General features: G+C 38.6%; 2 protein-coding genes, 2 non-coding genes and 1 pseudogene across 6 annotated transcripts in view; 2 read left to right on the top strand and 3 right to left on the bottom strand.

The window, feature by feature from the left end:
* The first annotated feature begins 120 nt into the window (after positions 1-120).
* TIPIN (TIMELESS interacting protein) lies at positions 121-11,526 on the top strand. Its single transcript, XM_065872465.1, has 7 exons — positions 121-253; positions 378-456; positions 658-733; positions 3,460-3,582; positions 3,804-3,867; positions 8,356-8,562; positions 11,336-11,526. Exons 1-7 carry the CDS (start codon positions 121-123, stop codon positions 11,524-11,526), a joined length of 873 nt encoding a protein of 290 aa, XP_065728537.1.
* On the top strand, positions 4,384-4,519 carry LOC136119724 (small Cajal body-specific RNA 14). The gene has a single exon (XR_010655685.1). It is a non-coding gene; the product is annotated as a small Cajal body-specific RNA 14 (non-coding RNA).
* LOC136119487 (U6 spliceosomal RNA) lies at positions 9,965-10,065 on the bottom strand (annotated as a pseudogene).
* A 1,325-nt stretch (positions 11,527-12,851) lies between the features above and the next one.
* The window catches only part of DIS3L (DIS3 like exosome 3'-5' exoribonuclease), a 34,246-nt gene continuing 24,431 nt past the window's right edge, over positions 12,852-22,666 (bottom strand). For 2 of the 3 annotated variants that reach the window (XM_065870831.1, XM_065870832.1), the window contains 8 exons: positions 21,924-22,171; positions 21,268-21,360; positions 18,058-18,591; positions 15,774-15,928; positions 15,495-15,673; positions 14,126-14,271; positions 13,538-13,712; positions 13,142-13,450 (listed from right to left, as the gene is read on the bottom strand). In XM_065870831.1, coding sequence (XP_065726903.1) covers positions 13,142-13,450; positions 13,538-13,712; positions 14,126-14,271; positions 15,495-15,673; positions 15,774-15,928; positions 18,058-18,591; positions 21,268-21,360; positions 21,924-22,171 — 1,839 coding nt within the window. Of the gene's footprint in view, positions 13,451-13,537; positions 13,713-14,125; positions 14,272-15,494; positions 15,674-15,773; positions 15,929-18,057; positions 18,592-21,267; positions 21,361-21,923; positions 22,172-22,666 lie in introns of all 3 variants that reach the window. The other variant, XM_065870830.1, reaches the window with a different exon arrangement.
* TRNAE-UUC (transfer RNA glutamic acid (anticodon UUC)) lies at positions 16,534-16,605 on the bottom strand. Its single transcript has one exon. It is a non-coding gene; the product is annotated as a tRNA-Glu (tRNA).

Here is a 22,666-nt window from a genome sequence, read left to right as displayed (position 1 = left end):
TGAAATATGGTTTAACTGACTGAAACACGTGCATTTTGCTGCAAGTGGAACTTAACTGTGTAATAAGAAGACTACTTGGATGCATAAACATGTTTACTTTTTTCCCCCCTAGAGGAAAAGATGCTAGAACCACAGGAGAATGGCTTGATTGACCTACCAGATTATGAGCATATAGAAGATGAAACTTTACCTCCATTCCCACCTCCAGCCTCTCCAGAGAGAGAAGATGGTGAAGGAGCTGAACCTGAAGAAGGTCTGTATAGGGTTCCAAAGTGGTGTCCATGTTCAGCTATCCATCTAACAGCTTAGAAATGATACCTTTTATAAATGAGGCTTAAATTACTTAAGTAATATTAAATCTTGGTATATTTCACCAGAGTTAGGGAGAGGAGCACCTGTTCCTGTACCTCCAAAGAGAACAGTTAAAAGGAATATACCCAAGCTGAATGCTGAGAGGTACATTTACTATTTCCTTAAATATTTATACTTTTCTTTCCATCATTTTTTCCCTTTTATGTTACAGGCTTTTGGTTGGGATGATTTGGAGATCAGACATTTTTCTCAGTTCAGTAGTTAATATTTTTTTCTTCTTATGGTCTTGGTTTGGCCTTGATGTCTTTAGAAAACTTGAAATTTAAAACATATTTCTATTCACAGATTAATTTCAGAGAGAGGGCTTCCAGCATTAAGGCATGTGTTTGATAAGGCAAAATTCAAAGGTAAAGGTCATGAGGTAAGAAGTGTCTGATTTTTATTTTAGACCTTTGTTTTTTAAAATATCGATAAGACTGTGGGCCCATTATCATGTTCTTAGGAATCTTAGAATGTTTCACAGATATCATCATTCATCATCATATCTCTTTAGAAACTATGAGGTAGTAGAAAGGACACTATTTGAAGACATTTAGGAACTGCACAAATGTAAATCTCTGCACAAATGTACATTTAAAAATTCTCTTTGAATCGTGTAGCGTGTAGATACAGTTTTTTGCAGATGATACCTTTGTAGAGCTTTGCAGTTTATGAAATATTTTCAATTATATTCTTTCATTATCAACCTCTGGGGTAGGTGTTGGTCCCGTTACCTAGTGAAGGAAGCTGAGTTTTAGAGTTTTAAGCCTCCACTGCCAGTGGTTAAGGGCAGAGCCTCGACTTTCCATTTCACGGCCCAGCTAGAGTAACATTAACACAGCATGAGCATGATCTTGGTGTGGTATTCAGGATAGTTGGAAAGAGGGAAGCAGCTGGAGGCAGATAGCAATTCAGAGGCTATTTCACTACCAGCAGAATGAGGTGAAATAGCCTGGATAGGGTAATAGTAGAGGGATGAACAATATATAATACTTGGAGGTGATTGGGAGGTACAAAAGTAAAAATTAATCCCAAGATTTCAAACCTGGGAGGCTGAAAATTGTAGTACACTTGCTTAGTTTCGGTGGACAGGAAGGGAGAATATAAGTCTGTGTCCTCTTTTGCCACAAAACTAAACATAAATCAAGATATTTTAAAAGCATGCCCAGCTCGGTTAATTCATTGCTCTTATTGAAATTTTCAGGTAGTAGTGATGAATTGGTGCTTTGAATTTATGACCTCTTCATCATTTTCATAATAAGTACTTTAAAAGATAAATAAACTTATACGAAGGATAAATATTTTGTGTTCCTTCACTGGGTGAGGTTGGGCTCTGAGTTTGTCTAGTCTTCTGTACTTTGCCTTTGAAAATTCTACTATTTTCTAACGAAGTTGAATCCTCGATGCTTTTTTCTCCATGTATGACTTGGGACTTCACACTGTATTTAGGTATTTCTCTTCTCTGTCCCTTGGGTGTAATGTGATATTGTGAGGTGGCTGATCAGCTATCCCAACAACTGGAAAATGGTCATAGGTGATTGAACTTTTTTTTTTAATTTAAAAAAAATTTTATTTTATTATCTTTGACTGTATTGGGTCTTCATTGCTGCACATGAGCTTTCTCTAGTTGCGGTGAGCAGGGGCTACTCTTTGTTGCAGTGCATGGGCTTCTCATTGCAGTGGCTTCTCTTGTTGCGGAGCACAGGCTCTAGGCGTGTGGGCTTCAGTAGTTGTGGCTCACAGGCTCTAGAGTGCAGGCTCAGTAGTTATGGCGCACGGGCTTAGTTGCTCCGCAGCATGTGGGATCTTCCCGGACCAGGGAGCGAACCCGTGTCCCCTGCATTGGCAGGCAGATTCTTATCCACTGCGCTACCAGGGAAGCCCGATGATTGAACTTTTGAAAGAACTTTTATCTTTATCAGAATGAGCATGAAATGACATTATGTTCTCAGCATTACATATTGAGTTATTGGTAGAGTTGTTGTTTTAACCATTAGCTTCTTAGACAAGATCATATACCACCACAAACAAAAATTGCCAACATTTGAGGACTTGCTTTGTGTCAGGCACTTTACTTGTATTACTTAATCCTCCTAACAACCCAATGAGGTATGTATGTTCTCGTTTTATTCATGAAGAAAAAGGCACACAGAGGTAAAGTGATTTGTTCAAAGTCACACAGCTATTAAGTGGTAGAATTTAGATTTGAATCTATGCAGTCTGATCCAGAGCTTTTAACCAGTCTCCTATTTTAAAATACTATAAGAAAATAAAAAAATATTGCACAGTAAAATCAGGAACTTGGAACTTTTTTCATTTATTACTCCAGTTTATTAAACTTCGTTTTTCATTTGCATTAAAAAATTTTTAATGTTAAATTGAAATTTCAAATATAGAGAGGTATTGTGGTCTGAGAATGTTTACACTGTTCTTGCTAGTCTTTGGTACTTTGCCCTTGGGATTTCTGAATATATTTTCACAGAGCTGATTCTCAATGCTTTCTGTATATCGTTTAGAGACCTGTCAGTTTGTATAGTTATTTCTAAAAGCTATCTTGCCATATTTTATTGAAGTTTATTTTCAAGTATTTATAGGTCTGAAAAGACACATGTGATTATCTTTTAACTTTCATTAAGTTTTCATACTGGGTTTCTTTTTTCCTCTGATTTTTAAAAATCTATCCAGTGCTATTAGACTGCAGTCCTCTAAGCCCGCAGTCCCCAACCTTTTTGGCACCAGGGACTGGTTTCGTGGAAGACAGTTTTCCCCGGGGGACGAGGGGTGGTGAGGGGTGTGGGGGATGGGTCAGGTGGTAATGTGAGCGATGGGGAGCGGCAGATGAAGCTTCGCTCTCTTACTCGCCCATTGCTCACCTCCTGCTGTGCGGCCCAGTTCCTAACCCACCATGGACCAGTCCATGGCCGGGGGCTGGGGACACCTGCTCTAAGCCCTTGATAAATATTTTTCTTCTTAAAGTTTCTTCTAAAAGTTTATTAACCTTATAAAAGGACACGAGTGACTTTGATACTATTATTCAGTTCTAAAATCTGCTGACAAGGTCAGTTGTGAGAATGTCTTCTATTTAGCATTTTTATTTTTATGTTCCAGGCTGAGGACTTGAAGACACTAATCAGACACATGGAGCACTGGGCGCATAGGCTATTCCCTAAACTGCAATTTGAAGATTTTATTGACAGAGTTGAATATCTGGGAAATAAAAAGGAAGTTCAGGTAGGTGTTGAGATCATTATGAATATCATTCACAATGCTAAATTGTATAAGGATAGATTAGTGAGGCTAAGTAGCTCTTTGGGGGTCTTCATTTTCAGTCTTAGTAGAGAGAAGGAACTAATAGTAGCTATTTGAACAACTTTTTTTGAAACTAATAATAAAATCAATGACCATTTTCCCCCAAATCTAAGTGAAAATGTAAAAATGTTTTTTATTTTCAGACCTGTTTAAAACGAATTCGACTTGATCTCCCTATTTTACATGAAGATTTTGTTAGCAATAATGGTAAGAATATAGGTTTATCTACTTTATAATAATTTTGCTTTTAGAAATAGATCTAGTTGGGGTAGGCAGTGTTACAGGAATGGGTTCTTAGTCTATTTTGAGTATATAAAGTACAGTAAATAGGAATGAGTTAAGATGCCTTGGTACGTCTAGAGTGTTGTGCATATTTGTTTCTTAAAGACATGGTGGTATGCCATTAAGAGATGTTGTAAAATATATTTAGCCACAGAACATGAGCTTTTGAGAACTCATAATGATGACCCATTGATCCTTTGTAGTGCTTGCTAATAAAAATATATGAGAAGATACAGTGTTCATATACATGTCCACCATTATAAAAAAGTGGCTCTGGGGCTTACCTGGTGGGAGAGGCCACAACAGTGAGAGGCCCGCGTACTGCAAAAAAAAAAAAAAAAAAGTGGCTCTGAGGAATTAGGCAGAACAATTTGATGATGAAATAGGTCACATCTCACACAAGAGTACAGATCTTGTATATAGGACTTTAATTAGACCTATGTGACTGTTCCTGGTATTGATTGCATTTGTTAGTTGTACAATGCAACCATAGGCAGTCACACACATCAAAACATATGGTTCCTGCCGACAGAGTCTGTATAGTTGTCAGATTTTCTGTGCGATGGCTCCATACATGTTTGTTTTTTGTTTTTAAAAAATTTAATAGATGTAGCAGAAAATACAGGCTCCATATAGAATCCCCCCAAATTATTTATAAACTGCTTTTAAAAGTGTGAAGGACTGTGATTTAAATAATCCAAGATTTAATTACTTGGTAAGGTATGGTACGAATTGATGGCATGGGATTTGATAGATGGAAAGGAATTAGTTATTAGAGTCTAAATCTCACAGCGTATACTACTGGGTCAGTTAGCTTATTCCTCGAACTTTTTTTTTTTTTTTTTTTGCGGTACGCGGGCCTCTCACTGTTGTGGCCTCTCCCGTTGCGGAGCACAGGCTCCGCACGCGCAGGCTCAGCGGCCATGGCTCAGCGGCCCAGCCGCTCTGCGGCATGTGGGATCTTCCCGGACCAGGGCACGAACCCATGTCCCCTGCATCGGCAGGTGGACTCTCAACCACTGCGCCACCAGGGAAGCCCTCATCGAACTTTTTGAGCTGCGTACTATGTGCTAAAGGTTCAGGGATAAAGGTGAATGCAGTCAGACCCCTTGCTTCATGGGCTAACATACCGTGAACTAGTAACATGCCAGTAGTCTGCAAGGTGCTGTAATTGGAGATGAACAGGGGACAGCATACGGGGCAAAGGAGAACACAGTTACTTTTACCTAGGGGAGAGGAAAGCTTGGTAGGAGAGGGGAAAGCTTTACAGAGGAGGTATCACAAGTACTTTAAATGATAAGCAGTAGAAGTTAGGCAGAGGTGATTTTGGATAGAGGCAGCCACTTATGCAGAGGCATAAATGAACATGGCACCATTCGTGGAATTATAGGCAAGTTGCGGTATTGGGTACATAGAGGAGGCCTGTATCAGAGAGCCTTGTTAGTTGTTGAATCTGTTTTCTTTGTATTCTAAGAGAATAGTCTCCAGACTTTTGCATGAGGCACTACAACAGTAAAAATGTTTTGAATATTTTATTTTTCTAATACATGTACTGCTGTACTGATATGATATATAATGTACATTTTGATCTTAACATTGCAGTTTTAAAGTAAGAACAATATGATTGAATATTCTACTGAATAATTTTTACCAAAAATTTTGGGCTAATACTTTTTGATCAGTGGTTTGAAGGTTTGGTTGTAGATTCAGTTTTTTCTCCCAAATCTTGGTTTTAACCTTTCTAAGATGCGTAAACCCAAATGGAAGTAGAGCATCATTAACTGCACTTAGTAAATCTTGGTATTCATCTTTCAGTCTCATTACCAGTGCAAGGACTTTTGTTGACATTTACTAGCAAATTTTCATCTGCCCCTTTTCAATCGTTTTACTTAAAATTAGTTTTTGTATTTTTAGCATGTGTCGTCATGTCATTCCTCTGCTCAGAGCCCTGTAGTAGTTCCTTATTTCAATCAAAGTAAAAGCCACAGTCTTTATATTGTCCTACTTGGCCCTAGAGAATCTTATTTTTGTGTCCTTATCCCATTCTTCTTGCCTCCCTGACGGTATCTTTACTATTCCGTTGCTTCAGCCACACTTGCATCCTAGCTGTTCCTTGAGCCTTCCAGGCATATTTCTATCTTAAGGCTTTTGCACTCTGCCTTGAACACTGTCCTTTCCCTCCCTCCTGCCCCTAAATCTGCATGGTTAACTCTCTCACCCGTGTCAAACTGTTTTCAAATGTCAGTTCAGTGAAGTCTCCCCTACCACACTGTTATAATTGGACCCTCAGCCCCATTCCTGATTTCACTATGCTTTTTTTAAATAGCTCTTATTTCCCTTTAATTATTATGTAGTTTATCTGTTAGTTTATATGTACCAGAGTGATGGCATCCTGTAGCACATTGAATATTTTTGGCTTTAGCTTCTTTGCCACAATAGCTTGCCTATGAATGTGGCAGTGAATGAATTTCATGTGTGGTTCTAATTTTTTTTAATGCCACCTTTATCCTAGTCAAAAGTGGTTATATTCACATGGATTTTCTGTTAAGACATTGTTTGTACTAAAGAGGTCATTTACTGTTGAAGAGATCTTTCCTTTCATGGCTCACAGAAAAGTATTGAATAGTTTTTTATGTATTTCATTACTATTAATTCAGAATCCTATAAGCCCTATAAGGTGAAGCATATTAGAAATCCTGTCTATTGCATAGTTGGTTCTAATACTTGTTTCTTAACTTTTCCAGCAATGTTTTCTAAATGTACTCCATCAATATTTCCTGACAAAGGAATGTATTTTAGTTTCTTGACACATTTTTTTCCATATCAGGAAGGAAAAGTATATGGCTTTCTGTCTTTCACTATTAAGGAAGAAACCTCAAAAGGGGCTTAGATTGTAAAATGCTGGATTAAATACATGATTTTTAAACCTCACTGGTTTGTCTTTATGTTTTAAATATTTTGCTAGTTGTGATGGTTTTTACTGGCATTAGCTAATACCTCACTGTACAATATGTGCATAGGACAAGGAGAGTAATTGTAAGCTCATTTCAAATGGTGGTCTTGGTGATAATGAAGTTTTTTTTACCTACTTGTCAGATCTGATGAGGTTATTTATTATTTTTTTAACACCATAATGTGAATGATACAGAGAGAAGGTTATTTTTGTTATTTTTGTTATTTTGCAGAAATCTTTTAAAGCTACCACTTGTGCATTTTGTTAGGGTTGTTTTGGTTAAAATAGATAGTATGTCAGGTTGCTTAACTGGGTAGTCAGAATTAGCTATATATCATAGTATGCTGAAATTAAAAAATGAGTGAGGACCCAATTCCACCCTTCCGCAGTATGAGCTTGCTGTCTTGAAGGTAGCTTACAGACCAGATGATTAGCTGTCATATGGATAAGTGATAGTTTGTTACTGCCAGTTCTTTTAAGTATAAGTTAGTAAAAGTTAATTTTTCGTAATTCTTAAATGAAATATAAATGGAAGATCTAGTATTTACTTTTCATACCCTGTGGATCATTTTAGGAACATCCTACTTTGAGATAACTGGTGTACAGGGCTTTAAGAATTTATTAAGACTAATCATGTAGAGAGCACTGAATTTTTTAAAAAGTTAACTTGGAAATATGTCCACAGATCTCTAAATTTCTTCCCCTTTTTCACTGTGTCTCAGTTTTACCATACACAAAAAATAGCCTATATAAAATCATTACTGTGTATCATACAGACAATATGACAAGCTACTAAAATGTTTTTAATATAAAACAAGGATAGGGCTTCCCTGGTGGTGCAGTGGTTAAGAATCCGCCTGCCAATGCAAGGGACACGGGTTTGAGCCCTGGTCCGGGAAGATCCCACATGCTGCGGAGCAACTAAGCCCGTGCTCCACAACTACTGAGCTTGTGCTCTAGAGCCTGCAAGCCACAACTACTGAAGCCTGCGCACCTAGAGCCTGTGCTCCACAAAAGAGAAACCACCGCAGTGAGAAACCCGCACACCGCAAGGAAGAGTAGCCCCTACTCACCGCAACTAGAGAAAAAGCCTGCACACAGCAACAAAGACCCAGCGCAGCCAAAAATAAATAAATTAATTAAAAGAAAAACACAACAAGGATATACTTTGGATTCTTTAAGTTCTTTTATTAGCAACTAAGAACTTTTGCTTTCTGTTCATGCATGTTTTTGAACTAGTATTCCATTTGACTTAAAATGCCTCTTTAAAGTGATTAATAAATATTCCTTCTACTTGTTTGAATCAAGCATGTATTTGTAACATTCTCATACCTCACAAATTGTTTCTTCAGGTCTGGCACCTTGTTGCTTTAAACTGGTTTTCAGTTAATAGCTGCATAAGCTCTTTTTCTAACTAATTTAACACTACAGATGTACTAATTTTTTCTTTTCTACTGCAGATGAAGTAGGGGAAAATAATGGCCATGGTGTAACTGCTACCGAGTTAGATCCCTTTCTGACAAACTCATCTGGAAGTGCAGAGTTTGCTTCTGAGTCGAGTAGAAGCCTAACAGAAGAACAACAACAAAGAATTGAGAGAAATAAACAACTGGCCTTGGAAAGAAGACAGGCAAAGCTACTGAGTAATAGTCAGTCCCTAGGAAATGGTAAATTTTATGCTGGATTTTATGTGCTATCATTAATATATCAAGGGCATGTTAGAAATTTTAACCTCTTTACTCTTCCCCAAAATAAAATACCTCTAGGAATAGACAAATGTGATATAGTATATTAAGCTTATGTATATTTGAGAGAGAGCGGGCTCGAGAGCTAGCTGGAATCCTCAAAGAATACATGCGTCCAGGACGGTTTTCTGGGTAGCTGAGTGTCTCTTAAAAAATTGTTTTAATCATTTAAAATTGATTCTGGATCTTTCGAAAACATATTCTTCCCTGACTCCTTAAAACATGTGACATACAATTTTATCGTTATGATAATTAAAACATTACTGTGGTACTTTACTAAACATATAAAATTCTTTGTACCCATTGAGGACTTTAGAGCCATTTGCTGTGACATGAATAGGTCCAAAAATGCTTTTTATTGCAGCGTTTCACTTCTGTTGTGAGCCGTCATGTTTGATTTCTTGTTGATTCCCTTGTCTCTTTTAAAACTGCCTTAAAATTTGATGTTTTTTAAACAGACTGTGGGTTTGGAAACTAGACAAGTTTGTTAAAACTATATTTAAAAATAATTGCAAATTGGTTTTGAATGAAGCACGCACAGTCGCATTTATCTTTGTCAATTTCCAATCCAGTTTTTTCCTTTTGAAATGGGAAAATAGGAATTACAGTAAGTAGTGAAGATTACATGTTGTAAAACAAGTTTCACCCAAAATAATGAAATTCTCAAGTGAAAATTATTCAGTGGTATTATGATTTTTTTTCCAGTTAGAATGATTTTTTTTTTTAACATCTTTATTGGAGTATAATCGCTTTACAGTGTTGTGTTCGTTTCTGGTGTTTAACACAGTGAATCAGCTAAATATATACATATATTCCCATATCTCCTCCCTCTTGTGTCTCCCTATCCCACCCCTCTGGGTGGTCACAAAGCACCGAGCTGATCTCCTTGTGCTACGTGGCTGCTTCCCACTAGCTATCTGTTTTACATTTGATAGTGTATATATGTCAATGCCACTCTCTCACTTCGTCCCAGCTTACCCTTCCACCTCCCCATGTCCTCAAGTCTATTCTCTACGTCTGCATCTTTATTCCTGTCCTGTCCCTATGTTCATCAGAACCATTTTTTTTTTAAGATTCTATATAAATGTGTTAGCGTTATGGTATTTTTCTCTTCCTGACTTACTTCACTTTGTATGAGACTCTAGGTCCATCCACCTCACTACAAATAACTCAATTTCATTTCTTTTTATGGCTGAGTAATATTCCATTGTATATATGTGCCACATCTTCTTTATCCATTCATCTGTTGATGGACACTTAGGTTGCTTCCATGTCCTGGCTGTTGTAAATAGTGCTGCAATGAACATTGTGGTACATGACTCTTAAAAATATGGAATGCTTCACGAATTTGTGTGTCATACTTGCACAGTGGCCATGCTAATCTTCTCTATCATTCCAATTTTAGTATATGTGCTGCTGAAGCAAGGACTAATTTTTTTTTTTAAGTTTCAAAAAATTTTTAATTATTTATTTTTGTTTGGCTGCATTGGGTCTTTGTTGCTGCACGTGGGCTTTCTCTAGTTGGAGCAAGCAGGGGCTACTCTTCATTGCAGTGCGCAGGCTTCTCATTGCAGTGGCTTCTCTTGTTGCGGAGCATGGGCTCTAGGCGCATGGGCTTCAGTAGTTGCAGCACGTGGGCTCAGTAGTTGCGGCATGTGGGCCCTAGAGCGTGGGCTTCTGTAGTTGAGGCTCGTGGTCTCTAGAGCACAGGCTCAGTAGTTGTGGTGCATGGGCTTAGTTGCTTTGCGCCATGTGGGATCTTCCCGGACCAGGGATCGAACCTGTGTCTCCTATATTGGCAGGAGGATTCTTAACCACTGTGCCACCAGGGAAGTCCAGGATGAATTTAACTTTTAACTTAACAAATGGATGTTTTGTACTACCTTGTGAAAAATTTAATGAAGATACAACTATTGTTGATGACAGTTCTTCCTTGCTGTCATTATCAAAGTTTACGTGGCAATAAGCATTTTAAGGCTCATCTTCTATTTATAATATATGACTTTAAGGGACTTCCCTGGTGGTGTAGTGGATAAGAATCCGCCTGCCAGTGCAGGGGACATGGGTTCAATCTCTGGTCCAGGAAGATCCCACATGCCATGGAGCAACTAAGCCTGTGTGCCACACCACTGAGCCTGTGTTCTAGAGCCCATGAGCCACAACTACTGAGTTCTTGTGCCACAGCTACTGAAGCGCATGCGCCCTAGAGCCCATGCTCCGCAACGAGAGACCACCGCAATGAGAAGCCCACGCACCGCAACTAGAGAAAGCCCGTGCACAGCAACAAAGACCCAACGCAGCCAAAAAAAATAAAAATTAAACAAACGATATTTATAATATATGACTTTAAAATTTTTCACTAGAAATGAGTATCTTAAATGTTCTTTACTGTAGATCACTTTGACATACATCTCATAAGAACATTTGATTTTTAAAAACTTCTATCTAGTAGTTGTGATTTTTAAAATGAGAACAGTTGCATTTGACTGATTCAAAAGTCTGAGTTCAAGACTTGCATTTTGAATGGATTTTATACATGTATAAAAATGGCTTTATTTGGAAGAAAGTTATCATAATTAACATTAACTAAAGTGATCGTAGATTTCATCTCTACTGATTTAAACATGTGAAGAAGTTTGTATTAGGTAAGATTGGATCAGGTGCTTGTAATGAATAATAATGATTTCTCTTGCAGACTTGTTAATGAACATACCCAGTACACAGACACCTGAAGAGGGTAGTACAGGTGAGGAGCAAAAGGAGGAAGAATCAAATGGATTTAACAAAGACCTTCTAGACAATCCACATAGTGATGCTGCTGCCAATACTGTAAGTGAAGGGGAGGAATTAAAAATAGAGAAAATGCAACTGGACCAGTCCTTTTAAAATACATAATAGTAAGTTAAGGCTTCATCTAGAAATGTTACTGAGGTTGGATAGGCCTCAAATGAGAAAATCTATTAACTTGCTATCTTCCAAATTTGAGATGACTATGCATTTTGCCTACTTTGAGTGAAAATCCTTATATAGTGAAACTTTTATAGATTCCTGTTTAAAATCTGGTATTATCTATACTTGCTTCTTATTCACTTTCGTTGTCTATTTATTCTCCTTAGTGTTTATTTTTATATGGGTATGACCTTGTAAAAATGATTGGTAGTTAAGAAGTAGCTTCAACTGTTAGTGTGCCATTGAATGCCCTGTTTTTACTAAATTGGGTGGTGTTTTAAGATGTAAATATGTAATAAATGCTAATGTTCTTTTTTTTTAAAAATAAGCTCACAAACTATCCCTAGAGGCTTTATAAAAGTTTCTCATTGCTATTTAGTTCTACACTTTACACTTTTGGTAAAATGTTTACAGTTGTTATATGTGTTTACATGTCTTTTGAGGAGTCACTTTAATACTTAAAGGGTCACGTGAAAAGCTGATATATTGCCTGGCCTGCATAGGTGCTGGGGAAGTTCACATGCTCCTTGGTACCTTACTGACTAGTTAGTTGGAGAGAAACTTGCAAAGTATAATGGGGAACACAGAGCACGTAGGGAGGATTCAGTGGAGATGCCAAGGATTGGGAAGAACATGTACAATAATACAGAAATGAAAATCTAAGAAATGAGAGCTTTGGGAATGGTGAATATGAGGCTGAAGTGTTAGGGCCACGTGGTGGGAGGACCTAATTGGAGTTTTTCCTGCCTGAGTTTATCACCTTGGTGGAAGGGTAGCTGCAGATAGAAAGTACCACATTGAGAATCAAGTTTAGAGGTTGGTCTGGTTCTTGGCAGGAGATTCCCATGGGGGAGAGGGAAAGGCAAAGCTAGTTTTTACAAACTAGGACATGGGAAGGTTGCTTTTTTGGGGGAAGACTGGCAGAGTGATGGTGCTAAGTAACAAGTCTCCAGCAAGGGCAAGTCTAATGCAACTCATCATCCAAGGAGAGGGTGGGAATGGAGGTTTGAGAGAACAGACCTTACCCTGTGCGCCCCACCCGGCTCCCTAAGCCCTATCCCCAATTGGTGCTGGGGACAGCAGGGGTGACTGAGTCAAATACGAAATAGGGAGTTTTAAAGTGGATACGTGGACAGGACGGAGCTTATTATCTGAAGGTGACTGAAAAGTTAATCTGGCAGATGTCAGAGGGGCCTATGACCCAAATGTAGCAATTACTGTAAAAATTAATACTATAAAAGAATGGATTTGAGACAAGCTAACCAAAAGTCAATTCTGGGTTTATTAACAAGACCAGCAACATGATTTGCAGAGCCAGGATTCAGTATCTACTTATCTCTGAAAAACCACTTTCCATAGTGACCTAACTGTACTTTATTTCATGCAACTTAAATTAACGATAAGAAAACATTTCACAAATATCTGAAATATCTACCCAATCCCACTCAGGGATTGGGTGACATTGGGTGATGCAGAAAATTATATCCTAATGTTTAAAAGAAGGTAAAATATTCACGTAAGACAAAGGTCTTTTAATGAAGTAAGAAGAGTTTCATATTCCATAACTGTTGGAAACATCCAGGAGAGCTAGGTCTCTTATTTCCTCTAGAAGTGTGTACAGGCTTCTTCCCTTTGTCTGGCAATATTTTTGATAATCTTTCTCGATGACATTTACTTTGACTTCTTGAGCAAGTTGAGCTTCCTCCATTGATCTAGTTACTTCTTTCACTAAATCACTCTTTAGCAAGAGGGAACTCTGCTGAAAAAGTTCTGTATCTGGCATCGTGTATGGTTTGTTGCTTATTATTTCAAGCCTTATTGTATCAGAATGGCAACGTGAGGCCTGTACAGATATTCTCACCTGTCATAGAGGAGAAAATGCATATTACTAAATCACAGTCTTTGTTCTTTGCAGTGAAAGCAATACTTAACATAAATACAGACTTACTGTTACGTGGTCAAACAAATGGAACGTAACAGATTCCCCTCCTGTCGTGGTAGAGGTGATTTTGTTTTGAAATCGTTGAAGGGATCCTGGTTTCCATTCAGAATGGCCATCTGGGCTGCATGAGATCACCAAACCATCTTTATTTTTTAGATAAGCAGCACCTTTAATCCCAAACCTGAATCATTGTCAGAATAAAAATCCAGAGATAATATATTCTTAGTATGCAGATTTTGTATACTTATCTAGAATGCTAGTTTTTCTTACAGATTAAAAACAACTTTTCCAAAAAAAAAAGAACTTTTCATCTGATTTACCTCCAAATATCTATTTCATTGAGCAGATGGAAACAAAATGTTTTGCTAAATAACAAAGTAAAACTCTAAGACTGATACAGATGTACTAGATTCTAATATCCATTTATACTTACATAATGAATTATGTATTACATTATGTACATATGATAACTACAAAACAGTTGCTAAAATAAATGCTTTAATAAATTACATCTAATGTACCATTTATATACCATATCTATACTTTAAGGTTAACCATGATTTCTTAATAACTATTGTGTTAGAAATAACATACCTTGGTATAAACACAAGCACACCGTTTGTCCTAATTGAATAAATAACCCCATCAGCTATGCAACGTTCCTCAGTTTCTGGGTCTTTGTCTTTAAAATACATGCACTGGAAGAGCTCTGTAGACTGCTTCTGAGAATGCTGTGCTGCCTAAGAAGAAGCACAACCCCAAAGCATGATGGTGGACTTCCCTGACATCCCCACAAGAAACATGGGATTCATATTCCCACAGAAACAATGACTTTTAAAAAAGGCTAGGTTCTAGAAAACTATTAATACAAACATTCTTCTCTATTATGAATTAAGTCAAATTTGAGGGACCCTTTATCATTCCCTCAAAAATGTCTTAGAAAATCCTTTTAAGAAAACAACTTGTTATTTAAAAACTGTCTATAGTTCATACAGGAAGAGGAAAAGTATCCAGGTCTGTGTCTTACCTTTATTTTCAAGTCTGTCCTACCCAAATCCTGCTGGTAGAAGTGCAAATTAGAACTACTATTCTGAAGGGCAATTTAGTAATAGGTATGAAAGTTTTATTTGTGCAGCCCCTTTGACTCAGCAATTCATTATTACCAGGAATTTATCCAGGCAAAATGTGAGACGTCTGTAAAAGTGTATACACAAGGATGGTTGTAAACTAGATTGCCTGGAACAGTGCTGCCTAACAGAACTTTCTGCAGTGGTGGAAACGTTCTGTATCTGTGTTGTCCCATAGGTAGCCACAAGCCACACGTGTCTGTTGGGCTAGTGTGGCTAGTGACTGAGGAACTGAAATTTTAATTTAAACCAACCTGACTAGTGGCTATAATGTTGCACAGTATCAAACTAGAACCCTGGATACAGAAAATAAGATTAAACATTTAGGCAGCTTCCAATCTTATGTATCACCAAATGGTCTAGTTCCAAGCTGTACAACATTATGGCCACTAGCAACAATATAAAATAGAATACAAAGCAGTTTCTAAAACAATGATGTAACTATATTGACATGGTATGCTATCAATAACATGTTAAGTGAAAAAAGGCAGATTTCAAACAGCAGGTATGATTGGATAATTTTATAAATAAAAAGAAGTGTCTAGGATTGTTATTATCTTTGGGTAGTAAGATAATAATCTTTCACATTTCTACATTTTGGGAAAAACAGCTAACCCATGGTAAATCTCATAAATTCACATTAAGTCACTTCAGAACATTTGTAAATGTCTTGAGAGCTACTCAACAAACTTTATGATGTTTCATGTTATTTCGTTGGTTGGAATAATTCTAGAGTTTAATTTGCTAGAATATACGGTACTTCATTCCACTATACAATAAAGCTTTTCTGTTAGCAAAAGAGATGATGGGTAAGAGAATTAAAAATTCCCTCTTACTCGGTTTCTGTTGTTGATATGTTTGCATAATTCCTCCAGATCTTTGTTGCTGAACAAATTTTCCTTAATTTCCATTTTCTTATCTTTTGAAATGGCTGCCATTAACAGTCGGTGTACTATAATATCTGAGTATCTTCTTATCGGAGAGGTAAAGTGAGTATATTTATCTAATGCTAGACCTTCAAAAATAAACCAAAAAATCAAAATAAACAAAAAAACATATTTTTTAAACAACTTGCTCAAGGTTATAGGCACACAGAGTAAAATTTTATCATTCACCATAGTGATGGAACTCTTCCTCGGCACATGATCCAGTGGAGAAATACAGTGCGTTAGACATGGCTTGTGTAGCCATTGATCGAAGCAACCAGTTGACAATGGGATCGTTGGGGTCATTTGCATTATCCAGAGAATCAGCCAGTGCTTTATTGGACCTGACAAAAAAATGTAAAAACTTTTATTTAGTCCCCAGCAATAATTTACAAGTCAACACTCTGAGGGGAACCCTTCACTCACCATCTGAATACGTTCATCTGCCAGTAGTTAAATTTATTTTGGACACATTTCAGAAGCAACTTTTTTCAACTATAGAAATCTAGTTTGCTGGGCTTCCCTGGTGGTGCAGTGGTTAAGAATCTGCCTGCCAATGCAGGAGACACGGGTTCGAGCCCTGGTCGGGGAAGATCCCACATGACACGGAACAACGAAGCCCGTGTGCCACAGATACTGAGCCGCGCTCTAGAGTCCACAGGCCACAACTACTGAGCCCGTGTGCCACAACTACTGAAGCCTGCACGCCTAGAGCCCGTGCTCCACAACAAGAGAAGCCACCGCAATGAGAAGCCTGCGCACGGCAACGAAGAGTAGCCCCTGCTCGCCACAACCAGAGAAAAGCCCGTGCAGCAACGAAGACCCAACGCAGCCAAAAGAAAAAAAAAGAAATCTAGTTTGCTTTTGAGGTTTAAACAAAGAGTGTCAGAATTCAAATACATTTCTTTTCTTTTTTGTGTGCCATGCCACGTGGCTTGCAGGATCTTAGTTCCCTGACCAGGGATCGAACCTTGGCCATGGCAGTGAAAGCGCCAAGTCCTAACCACTGGACCACCAGGGAATTCCCTCAAATACGTTTCTTAAGTACTGAAGAGTAATGTGCTGAACTTATGAGATGAAGTTATGCTCAGCACATAGTGGGTGGCCAGGTACTTGGCTGAATTAAATTCCTAACACCCTTAACCTTAAACATCCTGTACAGGTCAAAGAATGGATTTTTTCTTTTTTTAAATCAAGAATTACTGAGCCAGGGACTCCCCTGGTGGTCCAGTGGTTAAGACTCCATGCTTTGATCCCTGGTCGGGGAACTAAGATCCTGCATGCCAGGCAGTGCAGCCAAAAAAAAAAAGTATTGAGCCAGAGAGAGTTAAAAAACAAAACAGAACTAAACCTGAAGTACACAAGTAAAAGAAACCCAGAAAAAGAAAACCTTTTTCTTTTTTTAAAGAGGGCGAGAGGAAGTATCTATTTACTTACTTTTAAGTAGTTTTTTAAAACCCAGGAAATATAGAGCTATATTAACAATTTAATAATATAGTATATAATTCAGTTCTGTACCATAGCCTGCCAAGAGAAATAGGGAAGGAGAATGGCGGATGATGAAAGGAGAAGCAATGTGACAGAGTGGGCACTAATGTGAGCTTTCAAGTCTGACAGACATGGATTCCCATCCTGGCTCTGCCCTAACCAGCTGCTAAATTATTGGCAAATTAACCTCTCCAGACTTAATTTCCCTATCTGTAAAATATAAATGAATGATCCAAGCTAACACCTGAAAGCCCTTAGCATGTGTGTCTGGCACGCACTCAGAGCTCAACCACAGACTAAACCAGTTAAGAGATACTATCGCCTAAAGAGAGAGGCAAAAAAATCCATTTTCATAAATGAATAAAAGATATATTAATTAGCACCTGTTACAACAAAATATTGAAAAAAGAATCCCCTTTATACATCATTTTTAACGGAAAATATTTTATCCTGGAGGTGGGGAGTAAAAACGTCTCATTCTACAGAGGGATGGTAGAAATTTACCATCGGTGTGGTGTCTTACGATACTGCCACAGAGATAGGCTGCATTTTTAAAGTTTTGAAATAGAGGATTAAGTCTTCGCATTTGCCTAAGGGGCAGATGAAATTAAATCAAGGATAACAGGTTCCTTACTTTTATATTACAAACTAGTGGGTCAAAATTACGCCTAAATAAACTTGTTTTAATTTGAAGTCTCTAGGGAACTCCCTGGCAGTCCAGTGGTTAGGACTCCGAGCTTCCACTGCAGGGGGGCATGGGTTCTACCCCTGGTTGGGGACCAAAGGTCCCACAAGCCACGTGATGTGGCAAAATAAAAAAAAAAAAAATTGAAGCCTCTATACCTACATTGTAGTAAATGAAGAAAGCCAAGAAGTTTTCTATTTTTGGTCAAAGATGTGGCTGTCACATTTTAAGAACTACTGTAAGATCAATAAGTGCACAGCGTCCTCTTCCAGTTCCCTGCCCCCTCAAAAGAGGAATTACCGTGTATCTATGAAGAAGCCCTTTGCTTTAGCACACTCTCGGAGTTCAGAAAAAAACTCCTGGTGTGGAGGAGGGTGCCGGCGCAGCAAGGCCTGGCGAGGGAAGCTCTCGTAGATCTTCTTGGCTACCCAGTGGTTGGCCAGGATCATGCATTCAGCCACCGTCTCATGGACTTCCAGGGGCTGCTTGGGGATGAGGTCGTGAATGTTCTTCTTCTCATCGAGCTGGATGCGAACCTCTACCCCTTCCAGCCCCAGGGCTCCGCATTGGTCTCGTTTGGCTCGGATGTGGCGGGCTATGTCCGTCAACTTTCCGATTGCCCACAGTAACTCCTCTAGCTTGGCTTGTCGGCTCTTCTCATCCATGACCCTGAATTCTGGAATATCATCAACAATGTCGACGTTTCCGTCCAGTAATTCTTGGGCTGCTTCATAAAATAATTTGTATGCTGATCGAATAATGGTTCTGCCGTACCATACTTTGTTAATTTCATAGGAGGTTTTATCCAATTCCCACATGATGCTTACAGCATACCTACAAAACCAGTCACACTCACATCATTATTTAATTCTTGCATTTTTGAAATAAACAGAACTAGACCCTAAATGTAATGAAAAAAAAATGACATTGCTACAGGGCTCTGGTCTGATGTTTCAATCCAGCACTCCACTGCTAAATCAAAAGATACGTAAAATTAAAACAAGGTTAGATTAGGTTCTGGGGAACTCTGAGCAAATCTGAAATAAGTTCACATGGAATGTTACAAACCTGACTTTACGGTTCTCCATTTTCCTTAGAACAGCATAGCACTGATAGAGTTAAGTCTACTGGGCTCGCTAGCAAAGAAGAGCAGTCTTTCGAATGCTACAGGATGACACTGAACTAGGATATCAGCCTTGATGGTAGGTTCATTAGCAAAAAGTTCACTAAGTAAAGAATCACTTTACCACCAAATCACTCTAATATTTGCAACTCACATAAAAAACACTGGGCTAACTTCTTAATGTATAAAGAGCTCTTAGATATCAATTACTAATAGATCAAGAAAGCAAAAGAAAAAGGGGCAAGAAACATGAAATAGTTCACAGAAAAGGATATACAAATGACTGTTAGGCATACAAAAAATGTTTGACTTTACTCATAGTAGAAAACTGCAAATCAAAACCACTCTAAGATAACATTTTTATTTTTCAAATTGGCAAAGACACAAAAAAACACAACATATTGTGCTGGCAAGGCTGTGGGGAAACTAGCATTCTCATACATTGACGGAGAGAATATAATTGGTATAACCTCTGTGGAAGGCGATTTGGTTATTATCTATTTAAACACAAATGCATATACCCGTTGACACAGAAATTCCACTTCTAGGACTTTATCTTCCAGAGATACTGTACTTTTAAAAATGTGAAATGAGTTATATTCCAAGTAATTCAGTACAGTTTTGTTTATAATAGCAAAAGTTTGAAAACAATCTAAATTTCCACAGATAACTGTTATTAATATGGAATGATTTCCATATTAATGATCTCCAAGATACATTGTTAATTAAAAAAAAAAGCAAGGTCCGAACAGTATATATATATATATATATATATATATATATATATATATATATATATACACACACACACACACATATACATACATATGGTCACCATTTGTATAACAAAGAAAGACCACATGTCCATAGGTATGCATGCGTGTGTGTGTGTTTATTTTTGAAATAATAGAAAATAGATATTGGTCTTTGTCCCTAGCTCTTGATACAGGGCTTCTGAAACCCTTGTAATTTCCTGGGAGGTAGGAGTGTCTTTTGTTCTAACGAGGAGACTCTGGGTGGGCTCCTGGATGAGGGCTGGTCACTGGAAAGACCAAGCCATGATTAGAAGCTTTCAGCCCTGCCCCTCATTCTCCTGAGAAGGGAGAAGGGCTGAAAATGGAGTTACTGATCGATCGTGCCAACGTGATGAAGCCTCCATAAAATCCCCAAAGCGTGAGGTTCGGAGAGCTTCTGGATTGGTGAACACATGGAGATGCTGGGGAGAGTGGCATCCTTGGGCCTGGAAGCTCTGTGTCCTTCCCACATACCTTGCTCTACACATCTCTTCCATCTGGATGTTCATCTGTATCCTTTATCATATACTTTTATAATAAACCAGTAAATGTAGGTAAACTGTTTTCCTGAGTTCTGAGAGCTGCTCTAGCAAATTAATTGAACTTGAGGAGGGGGTCTTGGAATCTCTGATTTATAGCCAGTTGGTCAGAAGTACAGGTAAGAATGTGGACTTGCAACTGGCATCTGAAGTCTAAAGAGGGGGTCATGGGAACCTCTAATCTACAGCTGGTCGTTCAGAAGCATGCTGACAATCTGGGCTTGTGATGGTGTCTGAAGTTGAGGAGTGGGGACAGTCCTGTGGGACTGAGTCCTTTACCCTGTGGAACCTGATGCCATCTCTGGGCAGACAGTATCAGAACTGAATTAAATTGTAAGACACCCAGCTGGGGTTGCAGAGAACTGCTTGGTGTAGAGAAACACCTCCACACGTTTGGTGACCAGAAGTGTCAGATGTGACGTGTTCCCCGTAAAGGCAAAGGAGACTCACAGGAAAGAAAGACATAGCGGGGAAGAGCTGGATTTTTCTCTACATAGGAAGGTGGAAAACTGAGGGGTTTTTTTGTTACAGTATTATGTCTAGGAAAATACAGAAGAAATCGGTAACTGAGGGAAAGTGGCAGGTGGGAGCCTTTCATTAAACATCTTTTCGAACGTATGAATTTTGGGCTACATGGTTTTATTATCTATTCAAAGACAGACATAAACTTTACAACAAATAAACAAAAAACTCCCTAAGATCATGATCCTCATTGCAAAACAGCCTCAACCAGGGAACACATATGTACAAAGGTATATACATTTGTTCCTAGACTTTGACTTTAAAAAGCCAACAAGAGGGAGAAGCAGCCTCACAGCTGGACAGAAAGAAAAGAGAAAGAGGAGCAGAAGGGAAGGGAAGGTGAGAGAGACAAAGCTGCCCCCAAATAAGTGGTGCAGCAGGGTGTAGAGGATGTAGGGGGAAAGCAGGGGTGGGGAGGCAGGCAGGAGAGTATATCAGAAAGAAGACGAGGAAGAGGCCACAAGCTAGAGTCACTAGTCACCACAGAAGGGGCAAGACAAGCTCTGATGATAAAAGTAATGAACAAACTCACCTATCAACGCCTCCCAGGAGGGAGCACACATCAGCGCTGAGGATGGAGGGCAGCATGTCATAGCGACGGTCCGCTAAGTAATAAGTGGTGGCCCTGTGAATGACACATATGCAGGCACACGACCTTCAGCAGCAAGAAGCAGGACTGCTGACGGTACGGGCTGCAGTGAGGAAAATGGCCGAAAGTTCAGCACAAACTCCCCAAGGCTGTTGCTTTTTCATCAAGTGCAGCAGACTGGGTAATAAAGCTATTCCCATGTTCCCACTTTTCTAAGTGATACCGCTTTGGGCTGAATATTCTTCCACTGATATAAAAGAGAAAGAAAAAGTGGTACGAATCTTAGTTGTACAAGAAAAATTAGAGTGTAATGATCTAGTATTTATATAAAATAGGATATTACTACATGAGAAGTTTAACCCATTTCAATTTAGAAGAAAACAACACATGAAAAGATTCTGTTAAAAAAGGAAAGGTAAATTGATCAAGGTAGTACTTTTCTAAAGGAGAAGGGGAAGTGGACCTCAATTTTTTTTTTCCTGGAAGAGATCTTCAGAATTGTTCCCAACTGTGAAATCTTTGTTTTAAAAATCTGAAACTAGCAGTTACAAAATACATTAGTCACACATAATCGCAGTGCTGATTTCAAACAGCGTTACCTTGTTCTAGCTTCAATATCAATATAAGAATGCGATGTCACAAAGTGTGTCACGTCTGCGATGTGGACCCCGAGCTCTAGGTTGCCGTTATCCAAGGCTCTGACTGAGAGGGTGTCGTCCACATCTTCACAACCTCTGGGGTCAATGCTGAATACCAGATGGGTTTTCCTAAGGTCTTTACGTTCTCGTTCCTCTTCGGAACTCACCTTCCAGGGATTTTCGGCTGTGTTTACTGGCATCTCACACATCTGTACAAGGAGAGTCCCCAAATTCAGCAATTCATGCATCAGAAATTTCCTATAAAAATCCACTCTCTAACATTCTCAATGTGACCTCATGGAAACCCCATTCATTACCCATTACCTTACGCAATTAACCTATGTTTGCTTTTTTGGAGCAATAATTATTTATTGGGTGCCTAAAATGTGTCAGGAGCTGTGCTAGGCTCTGGAAATATGGGAGTCAATAGGAAAGACACAATCCCCATGCGCCTGAAGGTGTTACAGTCGGACAGGAAATGTCCCAGGGTGTTTACAGCCTCTTCAGTCGTGGAGGCTGGAGAATGAATGGGTGGCTTATAAAGAGTACAATATCCACCCCATTTTCAAATGATCCATTTGAGCTTTTAATTCAAGTCAAGCCTGGATGAAAACCAACATGTCCCAAATATTAAAAGCATATTCCTTTTTGAAGCAGGATCAATCTCGAGCATTTTTTCTGCACTATTACCTGTTCAAGCCATC

This window comes from Phocoena phocoena, chromosome 2 (assembly GCF_963924675.1).
Source record: "Phocoena phocoena chromosome 2, mPhoPho1.1, whole genome shotgun sequence".
NCBI lineage: Eukaryota > Metazoa > Chordata > Mammalia > Artiodactyla > Phocoenidae > Phocoena > Phocoena phocoena.
Note: the sequence above shows the minus strand (reverse complement) of the source record. Positions and strands in the feature narration are given on the sequence as shown.